Source organism: Canis lupus, chromosome 18 (genome assembly GCF_048164855.1).
Source record: "Canis lupus baileyi chromosome 18, mCanLup2.hap1, whole genome shotgun sequence".
In the NCBI taxonomy this organism is placed as follows: Eukaryota; Metazoa; Chordata; class Mammalia; order Carnivora; family Canidae; genus Canis; species Canis lupus.
In genome coordinates this window covers 216,781-239,481 of record NC_132855.1, presented here as the reverse complement: position 1 = coordinate 239,481, position 22,701 = coordinate 216,781, and the positions used below count along the sequence as shown (strand labels likewise).

At 46.9% G+C, this 22,701-nt stretch overlaps 1 protein-coding gene across 3 annotated transcripts in view; it reads right to left on the bottom strand.

The window, feature by feature from the left end:
* Positions 1 to 17,600, bottom strand: part of SLC13A1 (solute carrier family 13 member 1) — a 105,325-nt gene extending 87,725 nt beyond the window's left edge. For all 3 annotated transcript variants that reach the window (XM_072783281.1, XM_072783280.1, XM_072783279.1), the window contains exons 1-2: positions 17,443 to 17,600; positions 662 to 790 (exon numbers count right to left, since the gene is read on the bottom strand). In XM_072783281.1, coding sequence (XP_072639382.1) covers positions 662 to 790; positions 17,443 to 17,541 — 228 coding nt within the window. In that variant the 5' untranslated portion in view covers positions 17,542 to 17,600. The remainder of the gene's footprint in view (positions 1 to 661; positions 791 to 17,442) is intronic.
* Between the last annotated feature and the right edge of the window lie 5,101 nt (positions 17,601 to 22,701).

The window sequence follows — 22,701 nt, the reverse complement described above, 5'->3', positions numbered from 1 at the left end:
GTGCAGGCAGGTGCAGACAGGTGCAGGCGGCTGCAGGCAGGTGCAGGCAGGTGCAGTCAGGTGCTGGTGGGTGGAGGTGGGTGCAGGTGGGTGCAGGTGCAGGCAGGTGCAGGCGGCTGCAGGCAGGTGCAGGCAGGTGCAGTCAGGTGCTGGTGGGTGGAGGTGGGTGCAGGTGGGTGCAGGTGCAGGCAGGTGCAGGCGGCTGCAGGCAGGTGCAGGCAGGTGCCGGTGGGTGCAGGTGGGTGCAGGTGGGTGCAGGTGCAGGCGGGTGCAGGCGGCTGCAGGCAGGTGCAGGCAGGTGCCGGTGGGTGCAGGTGGGTGTAGGTGGGTGCAGGTGGGTGCAGGTGCAGGCAGGTGCAGGCAGGTGCAGGCGGCTGCAGGCAGGTGCAGGCAGGTGCAGTCAGGTGCTGGTGGGTGGAGGTGGGTGCAGGTGCAGGCAGGTGCAGGCGGCTGCAGGCAGGTGCAGGCCGGTGCAGGCGGGTGGCGGCAGCCCTCCCACGCAGCCCTCCCGCCCCGGGGGCGCAGCCCGGGGGTTGTGCGGCCGGGGGCGCCTGCGCTGCGGGGTGCTGGGCGGGGCGCGGGGGGCTCCGGGCTGGGTGTCGGGGTCCGGGAGCGGCCGTGGGGCCCCGGGTCCCGTGCGCTGTCCCCGGGGAGGACCCACCTCCTTGGAGGCCGTGATCCCGAAGAGCGGAAACAGGAGTCCGGGCAGCAGGGCGGTGACGGGCAGCGGCAGGGCCTCCGTGAGCCAGAGCGCGGCCACCACGGCCAGGGTGTAGGCGCATTCGGCCTCCTGCGGGCGGAGCGGGGAGACGCGGTGAGGCGGCGCGGAGCACCCGCACCCGCACCCGCACCCGGACGGCACCCGCACCCGCACCCCACCCACACCCACACCCCCACCCCCGCAGCAGCCCGCCCCCAGCAAGCGCTCCTGGCCTCCGCCCCAGCACCCCCGCCCCCCACACCCCGGCCTCCCCCGACCCCCCAAAACCGAGCCCAGAAGGCGGGAAGCGGCAGGAGGCTCAGCAGGAGCCAAACCCTGGAGCCCGCGAGGAAGGCGACGCCAACCAGTCCTCCTCCGCGGGGCTCCTTCACCTCCCCGTGGGGGGGACCGCGCACAGCTCCTGGCTCCCCCCGGAGCGTGCGCCCCTGAGCCTGCCCCCCACATGCACCCCCAGCCCAGCCCTGGAGTGTGTGCCCCTGAGCCTGCTCCCCACATGCACCCCGGCCCCGGAGCATGTGCACCCCTGAGCCTGCCCCCCACATGCACCCCAGCTCCGGGCCTGCACCCAGTCACAGGCTGCCTCCCCCGGGCCGGTCGCACGCGCTGCCAACTGCACCTCCCGGCCCATGGCCCGCCTCACGTGGGCCTCCCTGTCCTCCCATCACCAGGGAGACGTGGACCCAGAGAGAACTTTGCTGCGAGTGGTCTCCGAGGAGGAGTTTAATGAGGGGTTTTATTTATGCTTTTCCCAGGGCAGCAAAATTTCTAGCTCTGCTCCCCTCAGAAGCCCCCTCGTAGGGTGTTTGCTCACCCAGCAGCCCTGCACCTCGGGCAGAGGCCTCAGAAACCCTTCCGAAGCTGCGGCCACGCTACGTCCTCACTGTGTCTTTTGAAAGGAGGAAGCAGAAAGGAGTTCGCAGGTTGACAGTTTTATGGAAAGTCCCGTAACCTTGACAATAAAGCAATGGAACAAAGCCAGGCCTTGACTGAAACTTCCTAATTTGCCCTGGAGAGAATTTGTGAATATGAGCTCAATTAGGTCATTAATTAATTTTTAAAAATATATTTAATTTATTTATTTTAAAGACAGAAAGAGGTGAGCAGGGGGAGGGGCAGAGGGGGAAGCAGAGACCTTCCAGCAGATTCTGAGTTGAGCCTGGAGGCTGAGGCGGGGCTCCATCCGCAACCCCGAGGTCCTGGCCTGAGCCGGGACCCGGATAGCCTGGGCCCCCCGACAGCCCCCCGTGCCCCCACACCAGCCTAGCTGTGCATGCCCGGGCCTGTGGTCCTCCTGGCGGACACGCGGGGACGCCCCGAAGTGCCTCCTCCCGACGGTGCTTCCCGTCCTGCTGATGAGAACCTGGGTCTCCAAGATGAGTGGACCCGGCACCAGCCCGCCTCCCTGTCCTCATCGTTCTCCCTCTCTGACCCACCCCCCAACCTGCACCCCCTTCTTCCCAGGCCGCCCCACAGCCACCCCGTCTTCCAAGGATCCACTTGGAGTTTAAGGGACCGGCCGCCTGCCGACGCTGGGAGCACCAGCTGCAGCTGAGCGTCGGAACAGAAAAGTAAATAGGAAACCCGGCGCCAGCTGCCACCACCCCGGCCTCATCCCAACACGGGCCTCCTCAGCGGGACGTCACCGGCCGCTCACGCGTGGCCACTTTAAAGCACGATCAAAAGCAAAATTCCAAGTACTGAATTATTAGTTTCCCTAACAACGGTCCTATTTCACCTGGCCCTGCCCTGATGCGAAATCAAGTCAGGGATTTTCAGTCGTTTATTGGAAATGATCTGAAATCCTCATCTTGCATTTGAGGCCCCGTCCACTCTGACTGTACGAAGACCTAGCCCACGACCTCCTGGCATCACGTCTCTATTCCTAGAGTTGATTTACATCCTTCTCGGTGTCTGGGCTCTGACCCCCACTCCTTATCACGCAGCCTCCTCCTGAACTTGAGTAGGTAATGGTGAGCCAGGATCCTGCGGGGAAGTCCCCAGGGGCCCTTAGTCACGGCTCGACCTGCCTGTAACCACACTCTGGACTCTTGGACCCTGCTCCACAAGTTAGATGAAGCAGTTGCAAGCTGATGACCAAGCCCAACAGGAAAATACGACGTATTTGACTCACGATGGAATGTGTGTGAGTGTGTGTTTCCTTAGAATTATGATTTATGAACCAACACATTTCATATTAAAAATAAAATCGGGATTTCTGGCTTTCCTTGAAAAACTGAGGAATTTGGTAATGCTAGGACCATATTCTACGTCAACAGTCCTTTGCACTCAAGGGGAGCCCACCCTTTAGAGACAGCCTTGTGCTTTTCAGTTGTGCATGGCTCCCCGTCACTTTTCTGGCTTCCCTGCTCGGCCTTTGTGGGCATTTGAATAAAATCTCTGGTAATAAAAATGCTACCCAGATACCCTGCCTTGCGAGTAGATCTTGCCCTGCTGCTCCAGAATCAACACACAGGCTGTCCCTTTGCACTTCTCTGCACCCCGCCATGTGGCCCCTGGACCCGCAGCTCACGCAGGCAGACATCAGGCCCTCCCCAGACTGAATCGGGAGCAGGCTTCCCAGGTGACTCCTGCACAGGCTGGAGTTTGACAAGCACCGGGTTACCTCCTCCCCAGACTCTCCCCCTTATCTCTAACTCTGGGTCCAACTCGGAAACCAGACACTTGCTTCCAGGCCATGTCTTGCCTAAGTACAATCCCTACACTCAGAACTTATTTGGAAAAGTTGCCCATCCTTCAGAGTTAAGGTTCAAATTTATATCTTGTCTATGGAGCTTCCTCCAAACACTCATGCAGATTTTATATATATATATTTTAAAAGATCTTATATATTTATTCATGAGAGACCCAGAGAGAGAGAGAGAGAGGCAGAGACACAGGCAGAGGGAGAAGCAGGCTCCATGCAGGGAGCCCGATGTGGGACTCGATCCCGGGTCTCCAGGATCACAGCCTGGGCTGAAGGCAGACGCTCACCTGCTGAGCCACCCAGGCGTCCTCACATTTTATATTTTTGCATATAAGTCCCAGGGGATTATAATTGTAGCTGGCTAAGGCACCACACCTGCATTGTCCTTAAAGAGATAGCTTCCCAGAATCTGTGGGAAATGCCCCATTTTTCATAACTTAATGAAAAATCAAAGCATAGAAGAGAAGGAATCGGGGCTGGTGGGCAGGAGGGCAATCTGCCTCAGTTTGGGGGGATAGTGCTGGTTTACCCCTGTTGTATTGGTGTCTTTCTGATTAGCAACCCTTTTCATTCCTAAAGTGTCCCTCTTTGATAAACAACAGTCGTCCTACTGATGGGTCCACCATCCCAGGAATACCTCCTTCCAGCTTTCTGTCCTGTGATCCTTCTTTGTCAGGCTGGGAGAGGTGGGCAGGAAAGTACTCTTTCCCACCAACACTCTTCAGGCTTTTAACAACAGAAGGCTAATCCAGATACGATGCTTTTAAGAATCTAATATTAAAATATATAGAATCCTTTTTTTTTAAACCAAGATCTAAAAAAAAATAAAAATAAACAAGATCTACAAATATCCTTGTTAAGAAGAAGCAACAAAAGATAAAGGAAAACATTCCATTGTTTTCTGTTAGTCATATAGTTAGTCAAAAAAAAAACACTAATATCAGGGTGAATAATTTTTGGCAAACACAAACATTCCATTGTTTTCTGTTAGTCATATAGGTAGTCAAAAAAAAAAACCACTAATATCAGGGTGAATAATTTCTGGCAAACACATTCTTCTGATGAAGGAGAAAAATTGTCAGTTGTCTGTGCTACCACTAGAATTGTGTCCTGGATAAAATTCCTTCATTCCATCAGTGGAAATCCGGAGACTGACCCGTTATCTGTAGCTATAGCATCTTTGTTTCCTGTGGATCCCTTTCATTTTTTTTCTCTTCCCTCTCTTCACCTTCTCAGCAAGCGCCTTACTCCTAAAATAGAGCCTCTCTACCATCATCGCCGCTGTCCACCACGGCGACCGCAGCCACTACCGTGAACGATGGTAAAGCTACGGGAAAAGAAGGCCAGTTGTCAAGTCCCCCGCCCCTTCCAATTCCTCTCGGGTATGGGGAAGTACTGTTGTCTTTATTAAAATGAACTCTGCAACCATAACAAGTAACAATTTGAGTAAAATTTTGTTCTAGAAATAGCAAAGAACTTTAGTACATGAGTTCTTGAGCTAAAGTAGAGCAACACATTGTCTCCTTTTTTGTTTATTGTGATGGAAAATACAGAAAGAAAAGGAAGGTTCAAAATTCTAAGACCCATCTTACAAAAAATATTTTTTAAATCATGATTCATTCTAGGATGCCTGGGTGGCTCAGCGGTTGGGCATCTGCCTTGGGCTCAGGGCGTTACCCGGGGTCCCAGGATCGAGTTCCACATCGGGTCCCCATAGGGAGCCTGCATCTCCCTCTGCCTGTGTCTCTGCCTCTCTCTGGGTCTCTCATGAGTAAATAAAGAAAATCTTTAAAAAAAGAAATAAAATCATGATTCATTCTCAAAATACTACACACATGAAACAAGGGGTGGAGGGAGCTGAGAGGGCTTCCCTAAATAAAAATACCTCAAAATAAAATAAAAGGACAAAATTTTCTGCTCAAAAATGTATATACTCCCTACCACTTCCAAAAATTACATGGACAGAGGTAGTCGTGCCAAATGCAGATGTTGCAAATTCCGTTACACAGGATGAGGCAGTGGCACTTAGCCATGGTTTCCTGCCTCGGTGGGTACAACGTGCCTCCCTGGCTCCGGCGGGGCCACCTCCACCCGAGGGATGAAGCCGGGACGTGTAGACTGATTACCCATATGGATAAGAAATTCCTCTTCCCTGACAATAGAACAAAGTATTAGAACCCTGCTAGCAATATATCTTTTAAGAGTTTTTTAATGAAATACCAAGAACACATGAAAAATAATATAACACACTCTATGCTTCAAATTTTTAAGCAAGATTTGGCCACATTTGCTTGAAACTTTTTAGGAAAATAAAACATTCCTCATATAGTTCAAGACATGTAAGCCACTTCTTCATTTCTCTCTCCTCTGTCAACCCCAAAGTCAGCCACCGTCTACGGTGCGGGTCGTATCCTTTCCATCCATGTTTTTGTGGTTTTCCTACACGTAGACATGAACACACTGACAAACGACACAAGATTTTAAGACTAAATAAGGTTTACTGTATATGTTATTTTTCGGCTTGTTCTTCCACTTGTGAAAGAAGAAATATATTATTTTTCACTCTATCATTTTACTCATGTATTTCAAATGCGTTCATAGTGATACACATAGACTTATTCATTCCTTTTAAATGGACATGGCATTTCTTTTTATGAACATATTACAATTCATTTGTCCATTTTCCTACTGAAGGCTATTTAGGGCTTTTCTCCCAATTGTTCATTATCATAAGGCTATGAACATCTTCGTACGTATCTTCGTGTGGATAAAGGAAAGAGATTTTCTAAGCTAGAGTATAAAAGTAGTGGTGAAATTTCTGAGTGGAAGAGGAGTCCAACTGTAGGGATATTTGCCCATTTGGTATCCAAGATGGTTTATCAGTTTATATCAGTAGCAATAATGGGAGAAAATTCCACCTCGCCAACTTTGGGTATATTGGGCTAGTTTATTTATTTGACAATCTGATGATATGGAAAGTTCCTCTTAATTTAATTTGTATTTGCTTGAATACCTTAAAGTATTTTTTCATGGTTATTGAAACATAATTGTTTCTCTCATACAAATTACCTTATTTATAGCCTCTTACCATTTTTCTGTTGCTTGTTTGCTTCTCTTTTTCATGGATTTGTAGAGTTATTTTTAGAATTCTTATCATTTCTTTATAACTTAAATATTTCCAAATATTTTTCTTGATCTCTGGCTCCTCTCTGCAATTTGCTTTATTCTACTTTTGGTTGTAGTGCAGTTATTATCAAATTCTTTGCTATGTTTTTACGACCTTGTATGAGAAATTTTTCCTATATTATACACTCCCATGTTTTTTGTCTAAAGTTTATAAAGTTTCAAGTGTGGGGCCTTGATTTATTTGTATAGGAAACAGACACCTTATTTTTCATAAATGGGTAGCCAAAATGCCTGTCTTTTTAAATTAGATGGTCCATCTTTCCCCCACCACTTCCTATTGCTCTATATTTCCTGTGCCAAATTTCTACAAATGCAGGCAGATAGGTTTCTGGGCTCTTTATTTTGTCCCTCAGTCATCACCACCTTTTGAAAATCACATATCGCAAAATTATTAAACTCTTTTCATTATTACAGCTTTTCAACAAGTTCTGCAATCTGTGTCTCAAGCCCCCATCTTATATTTTTCTCAAACTTGCCTTGATTCCCCTTTGTTTTCATTCTATTTGGAGTGCTTTCATCGCTGTGCTTCCATTCTCAGTCTTAATTGTCTTCTTGCATGTTGAGATTTTATTTTTTATTTTTTAATTTTTTTAAAGATTCTATTTACTTATTCATGGAAGACAGAGAGAGAGAGAGAGAGAGAGAGAGAGAGAGAGAGAGAGAGAGGCAGAGACCCAGGCAGAGGGGAAAGCAGGCTCCATGCAGAGAGCCTGACGCGCGACTCAATCCTGGGTCTCCAGGATCATGCCCTGAGCTAAAGGCGGCGCTAAACCGCTGAGCCACCCGGGCTGCCCGAGATTTTGTTTTCATATTTATGCTGTGTGGTAGTTGTTTTATTTTTGTGCATATTCTTTCTGTATTTTTTATTCCTCATCTAGAATCTTTACAGTTGCCTCCAGTTAAGTCCCTAGCTTCCCACCTGGAATGTCTTCTCCTGGCAGCCTGGGGTCCTGTCCGGCCAGGACCATGCAAATCCACTCGTCTAGCCGGACCCAGTAGCTTGAGTCATGTCCTAGATGAGAGGCTGGGAAGCGCCTGCTTCCTGTGAATGCTGCACAGACAGTTGTCGATGTAGCTTTTTTTTTTTTTTTTTTTTTCCTGGTAGCTACAAGAAAATTACTCTCTGGCCCTTAGTTCAGGTCATTGAACTTGCCTGAACCCAGGATGATGGGAGAGCATTTCAATCATAAGGTTCTCACCTTCACTACCCTTGTTTGCTTGTCTGACTCACTCTGGTCCACAGGAAACATGCATCTGTTTAGAGTGGAGGGTGGTTGGGGTGGAGGAGCCCTAACTGTGTGAGCTGAACTGCTGATCACAAGCTTTGTAGATGCAAGAACTTACTTAAAAGGTAAAGACATCTAAAGTAAGTTGTCAAGTAAATAGACAACGCTGCTTTTCTGTCTTCTGAATAAGTAAAAGGATGCTTTATGAGGATGCTACCACACACCAGGTACAGTACTTGGAGTTCCGCACAACTCCTCTTATTTAGTCTGCACCAAAACTCTTCGAGGTAGGCATTGCAATTGCCTGTTCAAATAGAGATCAATGACCACATTGCTAAGATGAGGTAGAGCCGGGCTTCAATCCAAGCAGAAACGCCACGAGAACATATATTTTGTCATTTATTGCTCTGTTCCCAGTACTTAAGGCAATGCCTGGCGTGTAGTGAGCACCAGTAATATTTGTTGAGTTGTTTTCCTTTCACAGTTTTGCTGTGTTCTTCCTACGGTTGTTTCTATTTATATGCCTTGACCCCTATGTAAAAGTCTTAATCACTACCCTAGATATAAAATTCTTCAGCATAGGAACCTTGCTTTCTTTTCTGCATTCTCTCCTACCTGCTGGCACTGGATATCGTAACCTCACCCCACAGGGGAAATGTTTCTCCGTGTTTCCCGGAGCTCTCATCTCTCTTGCCAGGAAACAAGAAGTAGAGCTAAAACTTTTCCTGCGTCGAACACTATCTTCCCCAGGCCCCACTTAACAATAATGCAGTCGTATCTCGTCTTCACCACCTCAACCGAGTGCAGCCGGGGTGCTCGCTGCAGAGGCAGGAAGGCACATGAAGCCATGACTAGGCAATTTGGATAATGGCTTCTCCCCCACAAATTCCGACTGTCAAACTGTCTTGGGAAGTGCGGCTGATTATATTTAAAAATCACCTTGTTTCTCTTTTAAATTATACCTCCAGACGGAATTGAAATAAAAATTAGTCTGTAAAACATAGTTTTTTTCACCCCTTCCCTCCATTTTTTAATGACACTCTGACGGATATTAGGGAGCAATTTGGCTGATGAATTAGTACACATGTGGGCACGATCGCTCAGCACAGCTTGAGAAAAGCAGGACCAATCATGGGCCTCACTCGCTGCAATTGATTTTCTAAAGAGAACGCAGAGCAATTAAGAAAGGAGAAAAATCATGCATTTTAAATCTGGGTGCTACGAGAAAAACACTATTATTATTTGACAGAGCCTGTAAAGGGCTTGCATAGTTTGTGATACACCTACCCCTTCTGCGGCAGGGATTTCTCAAGACTCAATCCATATTAATTGCAAGGCTTAAAATGATTAGAAATATTCTCCTGTCGGAAGATGAAGAGTAAGGAGGAGCTCAACTTACAAAGTCAAGGAAAAATAACTAGCATTTCTTGTTACTTTTTAGCCCAAATGGATGGCAAGGAAAGGCCATGGGTGGAGTCACTCTGCCAATTACTGGAGAATGTTTAACTCCCTCTTTCCATTTGACCCCTGCAGCTAGTTAGCGAGGGGGACGTGCTGTCTGCACCTGCTGTGCACACGGTGGCACCAGACAGGTGGCCCAGCTCACTAGCCCCGGCCTGGGGGCCAACGTGCAGGGTGCACCACCGCCTCCGGACCCCGGGCCGCCGTGGCCTTCGCACCCACAGCCGCCCACAGATGCCGCTGGAGGCTCCTCCAGGGCCTGGTCCACTTTACAGACGAGGGGGGCCGGGGTGGCTGCAGCCCCTGTCGTTGAGGGCCACCGGGGCTTGCGGCCGCTCCTGCTCCTCCCGAGTTGTGGTCACCCTGTGGCCCAGGCAGGGGACGTCCCCTCCTCTCTCGCTTTGTGATTAAAACCCAGAGACGATGGAGGGAGGCAAACTGGGCACGAGCTCCTAAAGGTGGGACACAAATCCTAGTAAAGACGCAATGTCCCTGATGGGCTCGGGAGCCGCCCAGACTGCGTTTGAACCCCCTCCCTTCCTTCAGGAGGCGGTGAGCTGGGCAGGTTGCTCCACCTGTCATCAAGTCTCTGCTCATCAGGGATGATGATGGGGATGATGGGGATGATGGGGTGATGGGGTGATGGGGATGATGGGGATGATGGGGATGATGGGGTGATGGGGATGATAGGGTGATGGGGATGATGGGGTGATGGGGTGATAGGGATGATGGGATGATGGGGTGATGGGGTGATGGGGGTGATGGGGTGATAGGGTGATGGGGATGATGGGGTGATGGGGACGATGGGGGTGATGGGGTGATGGGGATGATGGGGTGATGGGGGTGATGGGGATGATGGGGTGATGGGATGATCGGGATGATGAGGATGATGGGGGTGATGGGGTGATGGGGATGATAGGATGATGGGGATGATGGGGATGATGGGGATGATGGGGGTGATGGGGTGATGGGGATGATAGGGTGATGGGGATGATGGGGATGATGGGGTGATGGGGATGATGGGGGTGATGGGGTGATGGGGATGATGGGGATGATGGGGTGATGGGGGTGATGGGGTGATGGGGATGATGGGGGTGATGGGGTGATGGGGATGATGGGGATGATGGGGGTGATGGGGTGATGGGGATGATAGGGTGATGGGGATGATGGGGTGATGGGGTGATGGGGGTGATGGGATGATGGGGTGATGGGGATGATGGGGATGATGGGGTGATGGGGGTGATGGGATGATGGGGTGATGGGGATGATGAGGATGATGGGGATGATGGGGGTGATGGGGTGATGGGGTGATGGGGATGATAGGGTAATGGGGGTGATGGGGTGATGGGGTGATGGGATGATGGGGATGCTACTGAGGATTTCTCAGGTTGCTGTGAGGCGTAGACTGCACGGTCACCTTTATTACTGTTGCCAAGCCAGGCATAAAAATGGACCTCCTCGTCTACCAGCACTTGCTGCGTCCCCTTGCTACACTTCCACTCTATCTGAAGTCCCTTCCTTTCCCCATCTTTCTTCTCCTGTGCCCTATCTTTGCCTCTGAGGCTGGGGAAGCTCCCCATCCTTCTGTGGGGACAGGTCATCCTTCTGCGGGGACAGGCCATCTTTCTGTGGGGACAGGCCATCAGCCCTCACCCCAGCATCGCTCTGCAATGGCCGACGTCTCCAAGGCCTATAGGCCCGGGGGAAGCACACTGTCCCCAGGCCTGGGCCAGGTGCAAGGGAGCGCCGAAAGGACGTGAGGCCACAGCCACAGCCCCCTTGTCCAGGACAGAGTGAGGGAGAGGGCGCCCCAGGACCAGGGTGGAGGATGCACCCCCAAGACTCCAGGCGGCCGCCCAGGGACTTCATCCAGGGAGATGATGCTGGTGTGGGAGCTGTGAACGCGGGACCAGGTGCTGGGCTGGCGGGCTGGTTGTTAGGGCAAATGCATGGCAAGATCTTAAAGGCCCATCAGTGTAGACACGGCTTGTGTAGACACTTTTTCCCCTGTAGGCAAAGGGAAATCACCGAAGAAGTTGGACCAGGGGCGCAATAGGACCAGGTTGATATTTTGGAAGTAGCACTTGGGCAGGAGGCCTGGGGGAGAAGACTGTGAAATGGTCCATGGGAAAGAGAGGGGGCGGCCCGAGGAAAGCAGGGCCGGGGGAAGGCAGATGACGGAGCAGATGGCTCAGCGTGGAGCGCCGCCTTGGGCCCAGGGCGTGATCCTGGGGACCCGAGGTCAGGGCCCACGTTGCTCCCTGCAGGGAGCCTGCTCCTCCCTCTGCCTGGGTCTCTGCCTCTCCCTGTCTACCATGAATAAATAAATAAAAATCTTTAAAAAATAAAAGCAGATGGGAGGGGGTTGGATTTTGGAGATGAGGCAACACAGCCCGATGACCTGAAGCACCTGAGATGACACAGGTTTCAGCCCTGGGAACGGGGTGAAGGCCAGCAGGTTCTCTGAGATAAAGAAAGGAGCAGCAGGTGGTGGGCAATGGGACTGGGTGTGGCTGGGGACGTGGAGGGGCTGGATGGAGGAGGATGACTCCCCGGAGATTAACTACCTTTTAATCACACGTCTAGACACAAATGATTTGTTTAAATCACTTGGCACATATTTATATACAACCTTGTTTTGTGATTAATATTTGCCATAGCGTAGGTGGCAACTGTGCAAGCTACTTGGAAGCTGAAGCATTCCTTTACACTTACGCTAATATCCCACAGTTCACTTAGCGCAGCACTTTGGGCTTAGCAAGTTCTCATAAGATATTCGTGGAGAATATACACCAAATCTGGATTTCTTGGTTTTGCTCATCGACCACATTACTATTACCATGATTTCTCTTTTTTCTTTTTCCTCGCCCTCCATCATTCTGATGCTCTTTTGTGGCTAAAATGCTTACTTTCTTGGAGTTTACAGCATTTCCCCCCTTATCTTAAATCCCTACCATATTTTAAAAGAACATTTAAAACAATATCAATTATTTCTGTTAATATGCTTATTTGACTTGTCCCTTTCAAAGTTCATTATGTTTTGCTTGGAATTCCTCCCTTTCCTCTTCTTTCACTTGTAGTCTTTTTAAATTCTATCCCCTTCATTTTCATTTTCTCTGTCAGACTTCCCTCCTTTTAGTACATTCTTTCTCACTTACAGGTTTGCATTTCTCTATGAGCACAATATTTCTCCCAGATTTTTTTTAGATTTGGCACCATAAGTCTCTCATTATAGATCATTTCTTCTATTTATTATTTCTATCATAACTTTGAAATTCATGATATGGGGACATCTGAGTGGCTCAAGTCATGATCCCCGGGTCCTAGGATAGAGCCCCACATTAGGCTCCCTGCTCAGGGATAGATAGAGCCCCAGCTGATCAGGGAGCCTGCTTCTCCCTCTCCCTCCTTCTCATGCTGTCTCTCACTGACTGTCTCTCAAATAAATACATCTTTTAAAAAAAAAAAAGGAAATTCATAATGAAACAGATGAATATATTGTGAAGGAAACACAGGTAGCACGTGACAGCTGCAGAAATACCACTGGCCCTTCATGCTGTGGTTCCTCCCTCCCTCACCAGCGCTGTGCCTGTGCACTCATGCTCTGCTGTGTTGACTCTCCTGTTCTCTCTTCAAGTCTCTCCTCATGTAAAATATTTTGCAGAGAAATCCTGATGTATCTGAGAAATAACTGAAATCTGGTTTTGGTTTTACAACCAATCAACTGAGGCAAGCAGCTCAATATCCGTGTGTCTGTTTCCCTTCCCCTTATCTCGGGAAGGGGTCCTAGAGCACCTGGGTGGCTCAGTCAGTTAAGCAGCTTGAGGGTCAGACTTTTGGTTTTGGCTCAGGTCAAGAGCTCAGGGTCCTGAGATGGACTGGGCGTGGGGTTCTCTCAGGACAAAATCTGCTTGCAATTCCCTCTCCCTCCCCCTTCACTTATGCTCACATGTGCGTGTGCGTTCTCTCTCTCTCTCAAATAAAAAAATAAAATCTATAAAAAGGAGGGTCCTAATTAAAGACAAATCAGGGATAAGCCAGACAGAGTGAGACATACCTGGAAGAAATGCACTATACACACAGAAAATATTATTGCTCAATTTTACCACTTACAGCTCCTCAAAAAACCCGGGCCTTCTTTCTATCTCTTTGTTTTATTAATAGAGAGACAAAGAAAAGCCAATAATTGAAAAAAATGAGAAAAGACATAGTACAGAGTACTGAGAAGAGCAAAAATTAACAAGATACTTGAAATAGTAAAAAAAAAAAAAGAAAGTTGCAAGAGGATATCGTTGGAACTATGGCATGTACTCTAGGCCAATTTTAACTTTTTTTCTGGGAATACTTAAGAAACTTCCTCTCCAAAGTGAGAAAAATTCAGTGCAATTATTAATTTCATTCAATTATTTACATTAGTAGGAATAATATTACAGGCTTGTTTAATTGATCACTAACAACTACTTGGAGAAAGACTAAGACTACCTCTGTGCTTATGTGACAATAAAAAAGACAGCATTCCTGATGTTTTAGTGTGAAGCAATGAGAAAACAGGATTCCTTTAGTAAAGTGATATTTATCCCAACGTATTACGAGTATACATATCACAACACCGTGGAAGCCATAAACACATAGATATTCAGTTGTGGTTGAAATCTCGGCTCTAGAGTTAGACAGATGCTGATCAGAAACATCTATATACCACATTTTGGCAAGGTATTTACTTGTTTACATCTCTGCTTCTATCTGCAACATTGGACTAATAATAATAATACCCAATTTATAAGGATTAAATTAGAGCTTCTGTTTGACTTATGCCTGGGAGCATATTCTTCTTTGCTATAAAATATTTCCAGGAAAACACTGAAAACCACAATCTTAAAATTTCTTCCAACTAGAAGATAGGAAGATGCCAACCTAATGCTGTGATCCTGGTGGACATCTGGGCACAGGTGTGAAGGGGGGCAGCATATTCTGACAAGCCCACGTGACCTACGTGTGCAGCTGGGACTCTGGGACTTTCAGCAAATGGCACAGACGACTGCTGCTTCGGTGCAGGCCCCTCCCTGTGGTTAGAATCACGGCAATGATCTACCTTCAAGACGTTGGGTAGCATGAGGTCAACTGAGGAAATGGCTGAGATATACCTCGCCTGGGGTTTGACCCATCCGAAGTATTAACTCAGAGAAACACCCGAGCTATTGATAGCGACTCTCCAGTCACACTTTATCTAACTGTGCAAAATAGGGGGTCAATCTTCAAAAGTATAAGTACGGAAAAGACATAACTACTGCTTAAGCATGAGCTCTGAGTTCTGACAGAATGTGGGTTTAAGTCCAGTTCCTACAGTATCTGGGTGGGCGACGTTTGTTGGGTCACATATCTGTGAGCATCAATTGTGATGATACGATATACATGATTGTCTTATGATTAGTGATGAAGGTTAAATAAGATAATCACGTAGGATGCCGAGTGGAGAGGTGCGCTCTGCGAAGGGTTCCCTTCTCCTTCACTCTGAGTAATTCACCATAAAACCACGGAGGGCTCCTTATCGTTGACGCCACATTTCTGAACTGAGATGGAACTAAAGTAAGGGGTAAGGCCAGTCCATAGAAACAACCCAATAATCGGTAGAAAATGGGGAAAAAGTCAGTCAGTAATTCATTATTCATCCTACATTGTGTAGATTTACTGTGTCTTTACAAATCAAAATTGATTTTTTTGTTTTGTCTGGATTCTTTAGTTGTTCTATTACTGAGTGTTTAGAAGCACTGAGTTCTCTAGTTCAGTAACCTAAAAGTCATAATAGGTTGATTTGCGTCCTTGTCTCAGTAGCCTCTACTTTAGGTTCATACCCTCCAAAGGCCCATATTCTTGGAAAAAAAAAAAAAAAAGTTCTGCTTTCATTGTAAGGAAGAGTTAAAATAATATTCTTTGAGTTTATTCAGCAGTTGATTGAATGATTGAATATGCATTTGAAGCAGCCAAAAATGAAATCATGTTATTGTACTAGGAAAAAACCCTCACATTAACATTGATTGAGTTTTAACAAATGAGCTGATTAGCGGAAACGGAAAGAGGAACACAGTTCGTCAAATGCAACTTGGTGCCAGGTCTCTGGTCTCTCCACAGGCCTAACGTACTCGTATCATAACACCTTGGGGAAAAAATCAGTGACTGCATTTCTTGGCAAGAATACACTTTCTGATTAATGAATCATGCGCTGAAACCACCGCTTTTTATTTATTTGGTTGTTCTCCCTTTCAAAGAATTTATATTCACTGTCTCTGAAAATTATGGAAGATCATCAAAGTGTCATGTATGAGTACATCAAAGGAGCAGCACAGAAGATACGCAGCCGCAGCCTAAGCTTGCATCGACTTGTTTGGTTTCTCATTTTCTCTGCCATAAGTAAGGACTCACACTGAAGCTAACCAGAAATATTAAAATATAGCAAGGTCCGGGTATGAACCAGGATGCAGTCATAGTAGAATGGTAGTAGTCACCAGATCGGGGGGAGCCCCAGGCCCAGGGCAGTTAAAAGGGAACCACCACACATGCTAGCCAGAGGAACAGGTCTACAAAGGGGGCTTGGGCCGAGCATGTGGATGAGAGCCCTGTGTCGTCTAGTGGCCGCCAGAGACTCCTAGAGGAGTCCTCAGAAGTAGCTAGATTAGGAAGGGAAGACGGGGAGAGGGGAAGATTAGCCCCACAAAATTGGAAAAACAAAACCAACCAAACCAAAACAATGGACTGTGCCTGTTGCTATCACTAGACATTCTTTAGGGCTGTGAGGGTTCAGAAGGATGTTTGACCAGAAAGGGGTGGGGAAGGTCCCTTCTCCAACAGGGAACTGTGAGACATTAGTGGGAAGAGAGGCCCAGCCAGGGGCGCCGCTAGAGCTGGTGGTTAGTAGGTAGCCAGGGCAGCAGGGGCCAGTCCCTTCTCCAACTACCTTGGTAGCCTTTCCATTAGCTCACATGAATTCCTTCAGAGTCCCAGCCCAGGGGCGGACTGCCGAGGCGGCTGAGGATCCCCTGTATCGTGATTACTGTGATGCTATTTTAACCCAGACTGGTAAAACCTTGGTTGATGCTTGTTGGAGAAGAACATCAGAAAGGCACTATGGGACGGTGGGAATCGCTCCAGCTGTGGGTCAACACATTTGGGAAACTCTTGCAGCCCAACTTACTGTGTGCCAGCTGCGCTCCAAGGAAGTGAGAACTTCCTTGAACTTATGCATTTAATTCTCACAACAAGCCTGTTTCTATCCCAATCTTACATATAAGAAAATAGAAGCATAGGGAAGTTAGCTGGTGTGCCCAGGTCCCTCAGCTTGTGTACAAGTGGTGGACCTGGGACCTGATGCAGAAAGCCTAGCTCCAGGGGTTGTCCTCGTGCCAACTGACAGTCATCATGCTCATGCCTGGCACAAAGAATGCTCACTGTTTGCTGATTCAAATCATTTTACCATGGAATTAAAAATGTCTTGGGTTTATTGTTCCGGACTAGTAGACTATTACTTTAAAGTAAACAGAAAAATGCTTATAAGGGTGCCAAAATGAAATAACATCTCAGATGATCAGAACATGGTGCAATAACTTAATTTTCTTAACCAAGGAAACTTAATTAACCAAGGAAAATTGCTTCGTGCTTTCAATGTTGTCTCATCCCATAAGGAAACTATATTACTCGGGGGTTTGGGAGCCCACACCAGCCAGGGAGCTGACATGTAAATTAGTCTGTGCTAGACCCTGGGGCTCCCGGTTGCTTTTCCAGCTCTTCCCCGTATCGCACGGCTGCCAGGGCGCGGGGCACGGATTGGTGCTAATCCAGGATCTCCTTGGAGATTGATGACCGGAATGGGAAGGTCCCAAGCGATGTGCTGCTTTTGCTCTTCCTCTCAACTACTAGCCAGGCAGAGAACAATTCTGACTGAGTATGTTATTTAATTATTCTAGTTAGTCATACTGAGAATCGATCAACATTAACCACGAATAAGGAGAAAAACACAATGTATGACCATCGTGACTTCAGCTGGAAGCAGCACCTTCCCTTCAGCTCTGAACCGGGCCGTCACACAGAAACAATAAGGGACAACGAAATAACCCAGGAAAGCCATCAGCCTCCTCTCCAGGTTCACTCACCTTGGTGCGAACGATGATTGGCAGCGGCAGTAAAACCAACGGAGGGAGAACTATAAGGAGAAACCGGCGATAAACTAAAATATAACTGAAGACTTTCATTGTCCCGAGCAGGAGCCTTTGACAGTGCTCTCCTCAAAATAAGGCAGACGTTAAATAACCAATGTGGATTAATATTTCTCCAGCCCATCATCACCATTTCCTGCGCTAGACGGATCAACATGAGTTAAAATTAAATCTTGATTTTTATTGTTTTACTGTCACAATTAACATGGAGAGATAAGCCCAAGAGTGTTTGCAAGAAATCACATGCTACTTGCTGGTGCGGCTTTTTGAAAGACAGAGTTGTCCTTCCTTTATTTAATTTGTTCACATTGGCTAGAACACTTACCGGCCGTATCTAGGGGAAGGCAGCCTTGGGAGGTAAATTGGGTCTGTCTACACTGCGGCCCCTCTGCCCCTCTTGACGTTCCCTGACTCTCGGTCTCTGCACTTGGGTGGTACCTTGGGCATCTCTACCGGCTGCCTCCGGTGCGCTTGCAGGGTGTGAATTGAAATAGCAATCCCCGTACTAGGAGCTTCATGTATGGCAGCGTGAAAGGTAAGGGTCTTGGTACAGGTGGATTTTTCTAGGGCTTCTCAGATAACGCACTGAGCCAGCCCTCGACACTGCCTACGGGAAGCCTGGCTCAGAGAGGAGCTCCTGACCTCTCTCATTCAGGAATTCTCGGCTCTCGTTCAAGAGGTGGATGACGCGGCTCCTGCTGTTGAGCAGCATTTCCTCCCCAGTACCACTCTCAGCTGCAAAATGATTTATTCACCATTTAAAAGCCAAGTTCTGTGTATTTCTTGAACCCTATTGCCTCTTTTGACAGCAAACCAAAAGTTACCATCAAGCCTTTTTATTTTATTTAAGATTTTATTTATTTATTCATGAGAGACACAGAGAGAGGCAGAGACCGAGGCAGAAGCAGGCTCTGTGCAGGGAGCCCGACATGGGACTCGATCCGGGGTCTCCAGGATCACGCCCTGGGCTGAAGGCAGGCACTAAACCGACCGCTGCGCCACCCAGGGATCCCCTATCAAGCCTTTTCAAACCCTCCTTGGTTCTACTCCTTCAGGATTGAGCTGATGCTCTTGTGCTGATATGGATTAGATAATTAACGGGAAATCTGCACAGAGATGAGTCATGGGGGCCACCCATGGGGTGAGTCCGGGGAGGGGGTGTACGTGTGTATAAGCACAAATGTGAAGATGGGGATGTTTATGATAGTGATATGGGGGATATATTTTAATAATTATATTATATATATTAATTATCATATACTTTATATAATTAATTAATAATATAAGTAATATTAATATATTTTAATACATTTAATAAGGACTCTGGTTTGTTTCTCATTATAATGTAAATTAATAACCCAATGTACTTCAACTAAACAACTACTAAGCACCCAGTCCTAGGTGTCAACAGAACACATTTCTTTCTGTAATTTATAGTCACTTTCTCTTGGCATAAATAACCTTGCTCCGATGCAGTCTCTAGTTGGCATTGAGACCTTATTTCTGATTCCACACTAATGGAACTCTGCTTTCTTTTCCTACAAAGAAAATAATTCTTTCGCCAACACTTACTTTTTTTTAAATGTAGGTGAAGAAGCATTTTTTTCCCCTCTAACTGTCTAAATTTCTAAAGATACATAACACATAGTGATTCAGGGATATCAGCAGAGTAAATAGGAAAAAAGTCTCCAAACCAGAAAAGTCACATTATATCTTGAATTTCTCAGGTGAAAAAAAAAAAAAGAGAGACGGTAATTACAAATGATAGTAATAAATAGTGATCAATAATACTAAAAAGTGTTTAAAAAAAAAAAAACACGTTAAAGGAACAGAGTTACTCAAGGCCGTCTCAACACTTCTTTTTTTCCTATGTAACACCCTGTACAGTTCACTGGATGCTTTTTTTCTTTTTTTTTTTAAGAAACCATTTCTGTTCTTAAATTCCCTTAGGCCACCTGGTGAGACCATTTGAGCCCCACTTTCTTACCTTAGAGGATTTTACTTTATGAGATGACACCCAAAATGAGAAGGAATTTGTGTGACAGTTAACAGAAATGAGGGGACAGTGGCACCCAATCCAGACAGGGATGAAGGGAAAACTCGACGTTGCTCGGTGCCTCCCTGCCGCCTTCTCTCTCCTTCTGCTGTTCTCACCAGGCTGGGGCTGCAGGGCGGTCCTGTGGGCGGAGGCCGGCCCCCACCAGGGTTCTGCGGGCGCCCTTGATGCTAATGGTTCGGCCTTTCCCTTGTGTCTAGCCGGTCTCCATGCCCCCCACGTGGATCAGGGGGCTGCGGGGATGATTCACGCCCAGCATGCATGTGCGGCACCCTCTCCCCCAGTCACCAGGGCACGACCCTCTTAATGGGAGACTCTGGGCCCCTTAGAAACATATCTGAGGGTGCCCCTCAAGCCACATCGCATTGCCACCTAGGCCTGCCATCGTCACACTGCACCTGCCTCCTTGGCACCTAAGCAAGAAAAACATGAGTCTCGCTTAATACATCACAGCTGTGCTGTTTTACCTGTTTGACCTAAGATGAATTACACCATGTGCAATCATGGATTAATTCATTTAAAACATGCTCTTTACAAATATAAGACTATTATAAACATTATTCACTCATTTACAGTTGTCTGCTTTGTGCCGGGGAGTTTACTCACCACTGCATTTAATCTTCAAAACCCGATACAAGGTATTGATATGGTAGGTATCGTTATAATTAGTTCTCTTTTATAGATTTGGAAACTGAAATTCAGAGGCCAAATAAAATGTCCCAGGTACTCTGTGATATTATGATGATTTAAATCCAGTTCTTTCTGGCTTCAAAGGCAATGATTTTCGTGTGTGTGCTAGTCATATGTCTACTATAATGACTGTCAACGTGACACTCAACACCAAATCATCCGATCTAGCATTTGTACAAAGGCACATGATTCGGTCAGCTTAGAAGTCGTAGCTCTAGGGTTTGCTTTTTTTTTTTATGTTTCTTGAGCCTTAGGAATGAACAAGACACGTGAAACTCAGGTTCAAGTATATGGGGAAAGAAAGCCCCCTTCCTTATGTGCTCTGAGTAGCTTTGTAAAGAGGTTAGACTGTCCAGGATAAGTAAATAAATAAGTTGTGTAGACAATCACCCTGAAGGGAGTGGAAACCAGCTTCTAGGTGGCTATCCTACATGCTTCCCCCAGCCTTGTTCTCTGGGTGTCCCTTACGCCACGTTTGCTCCCAAATTGGTGCTTTGCTTCAGGCCTTTCCCTCTTCCGAGAATAAGCTTCCCTTATCTATTTTTAAATCCCACCAATCCTTGAAGTGTGACTTGTCGACTCATCTCAAATCTGCGGCCTTCTGTAGACCCATCCTGGCAGTTCCTGACTCTCCATGCACCCACCCAAGAGTCTTACTGGGCCAGCTACATCCAAATAACCTGGAGCGCCTGACAAAGGTACAGATTTCCTGCCCTGTTGTGGCTTTATGTTTAGTTGGCTCCCTGCGTACTTTTCATGCACATTCATATTTGAGAACCATTGACTTAGTATCTGTAAGATATTTTCTGGCCTGGAGCAAACTGACTTACATTACTTACTCTTTCGATAATACATGTCAATCCTAAATCCTCAGTAAGACTGCAAACTCTTTGAGCACAGGGGACATGAATTCATTTCCCTTATGTCTCCAACAAGGTGCTAGGGACAAGTGAACGCTCCGTGAGAACTTTCTCTAAGCTTAACTACAAATATGGATAAATGGGAACCACTTAGCCTCATTGCTGACACAGGATGGTTTATTTATTTTTATTTTTTTTAAATTTTTTTAAAATTTTTATTTATTTATGATAGTCACACAGAGAGAGAGAGAGAGAGGCAGAGACACAGGCAGAGGGAGAAGCAGGCTCCATGCACCGGGAGCCCGATGTGGGATTCGATCCCGGGTCTCCGGGTTCGCGCCCTGGGCCAAAGGCAGGCGCCAAACCGCCGCGCCACCCAGGGATTCCGAGGATGGTTTATAAGAGCAGTTCTTCAACAGAGTGTTAAGTTTGCCAAGAGATGTGGCTTGTTTAATGGGGGAATATTTGCTCCGTTGCAAATGTACCCATAAATGCTTAGATAAGAAAGTGTCTGTACTCAGTATAGACTTCGACAAGGAAAAAATAATGCTTTTATGGTGTGTTCCTATTTTCATTCTTAGAAATTTTAGAGTTCAAAGTGCATGATGGCACCTTTAGTCGACTACTGTTCTTGAGACTATCGACTCAAGGAATATAGGTCGGATTGTCTCCTCACAGTCATTTGTTTCTAAGCTTCACCTAATCCCTAATTCTGACACTGACTCATGGTGCGTCTCCATTTATATGTTCTGGTTACAGTATAAATTCCATAACTGCCACACATTGCACTGTGAAGGGTTTACTCCCTGGTGCCGTATGTGAACTGTGCCCCCAAACCTTTTTAGATGCTGTGGAAACTAAGGTAATTTGTTCCTTCCTAAGTGGCATCTAAAGATCATTTTCCCTAGTAATTTTTAATATTTTCAATTTCCTCTGGCCCTTTTTTATTCTGTAAGATGATGAATTCTCTTGATGAAAATGAAACATACAGATAATGTATATAGTATAATTTCCAGGCCCACATCAATTAACTGTGCCAGTTCTAATTTTTGTTTCCTGATATAAGGAATAAAGTCATTATCTGGGAAGGAAAATCTACCCTAGAAACTCCAGATTCCCATGCAACGGCTAAATACCTACATTGGTACACTGATTATTAACTACAACTTCACTAATCATTCCTCCACTGTCATGAAGTAAATGGTTGACTGAACAGTGAAGATTGAACTGTGTCCTGTGAGGTGAGGACCTGAAGTCCCATAAACTGAGAAGCAAAGCACATTCCAAAAAGAGGACCAATTCCCAGCAAAAAAAGCAGTTGCCAAAATACCTTAGTGCTCCAGACCAGACACAACTGGTCACACCCTCTACTGAGGAGGGAGGAATGTGTTTCCTTGACCAAGGCTGACCATATGTCTTTATCTTGGGCTCTCTGGGAGATAAGAGGGAAACATTGGGGGATGGAGGGAGGAAGAGGGAAGTGTTGAGAAGAAAGAAAGAGGAGAAAGGACTTTCTAGAATACTTAGCGTAACCATCAGAGAAGAAAGGTGAATTGTCTAGAACTCTGTTTACTGCCCCCTGCCCGTCCC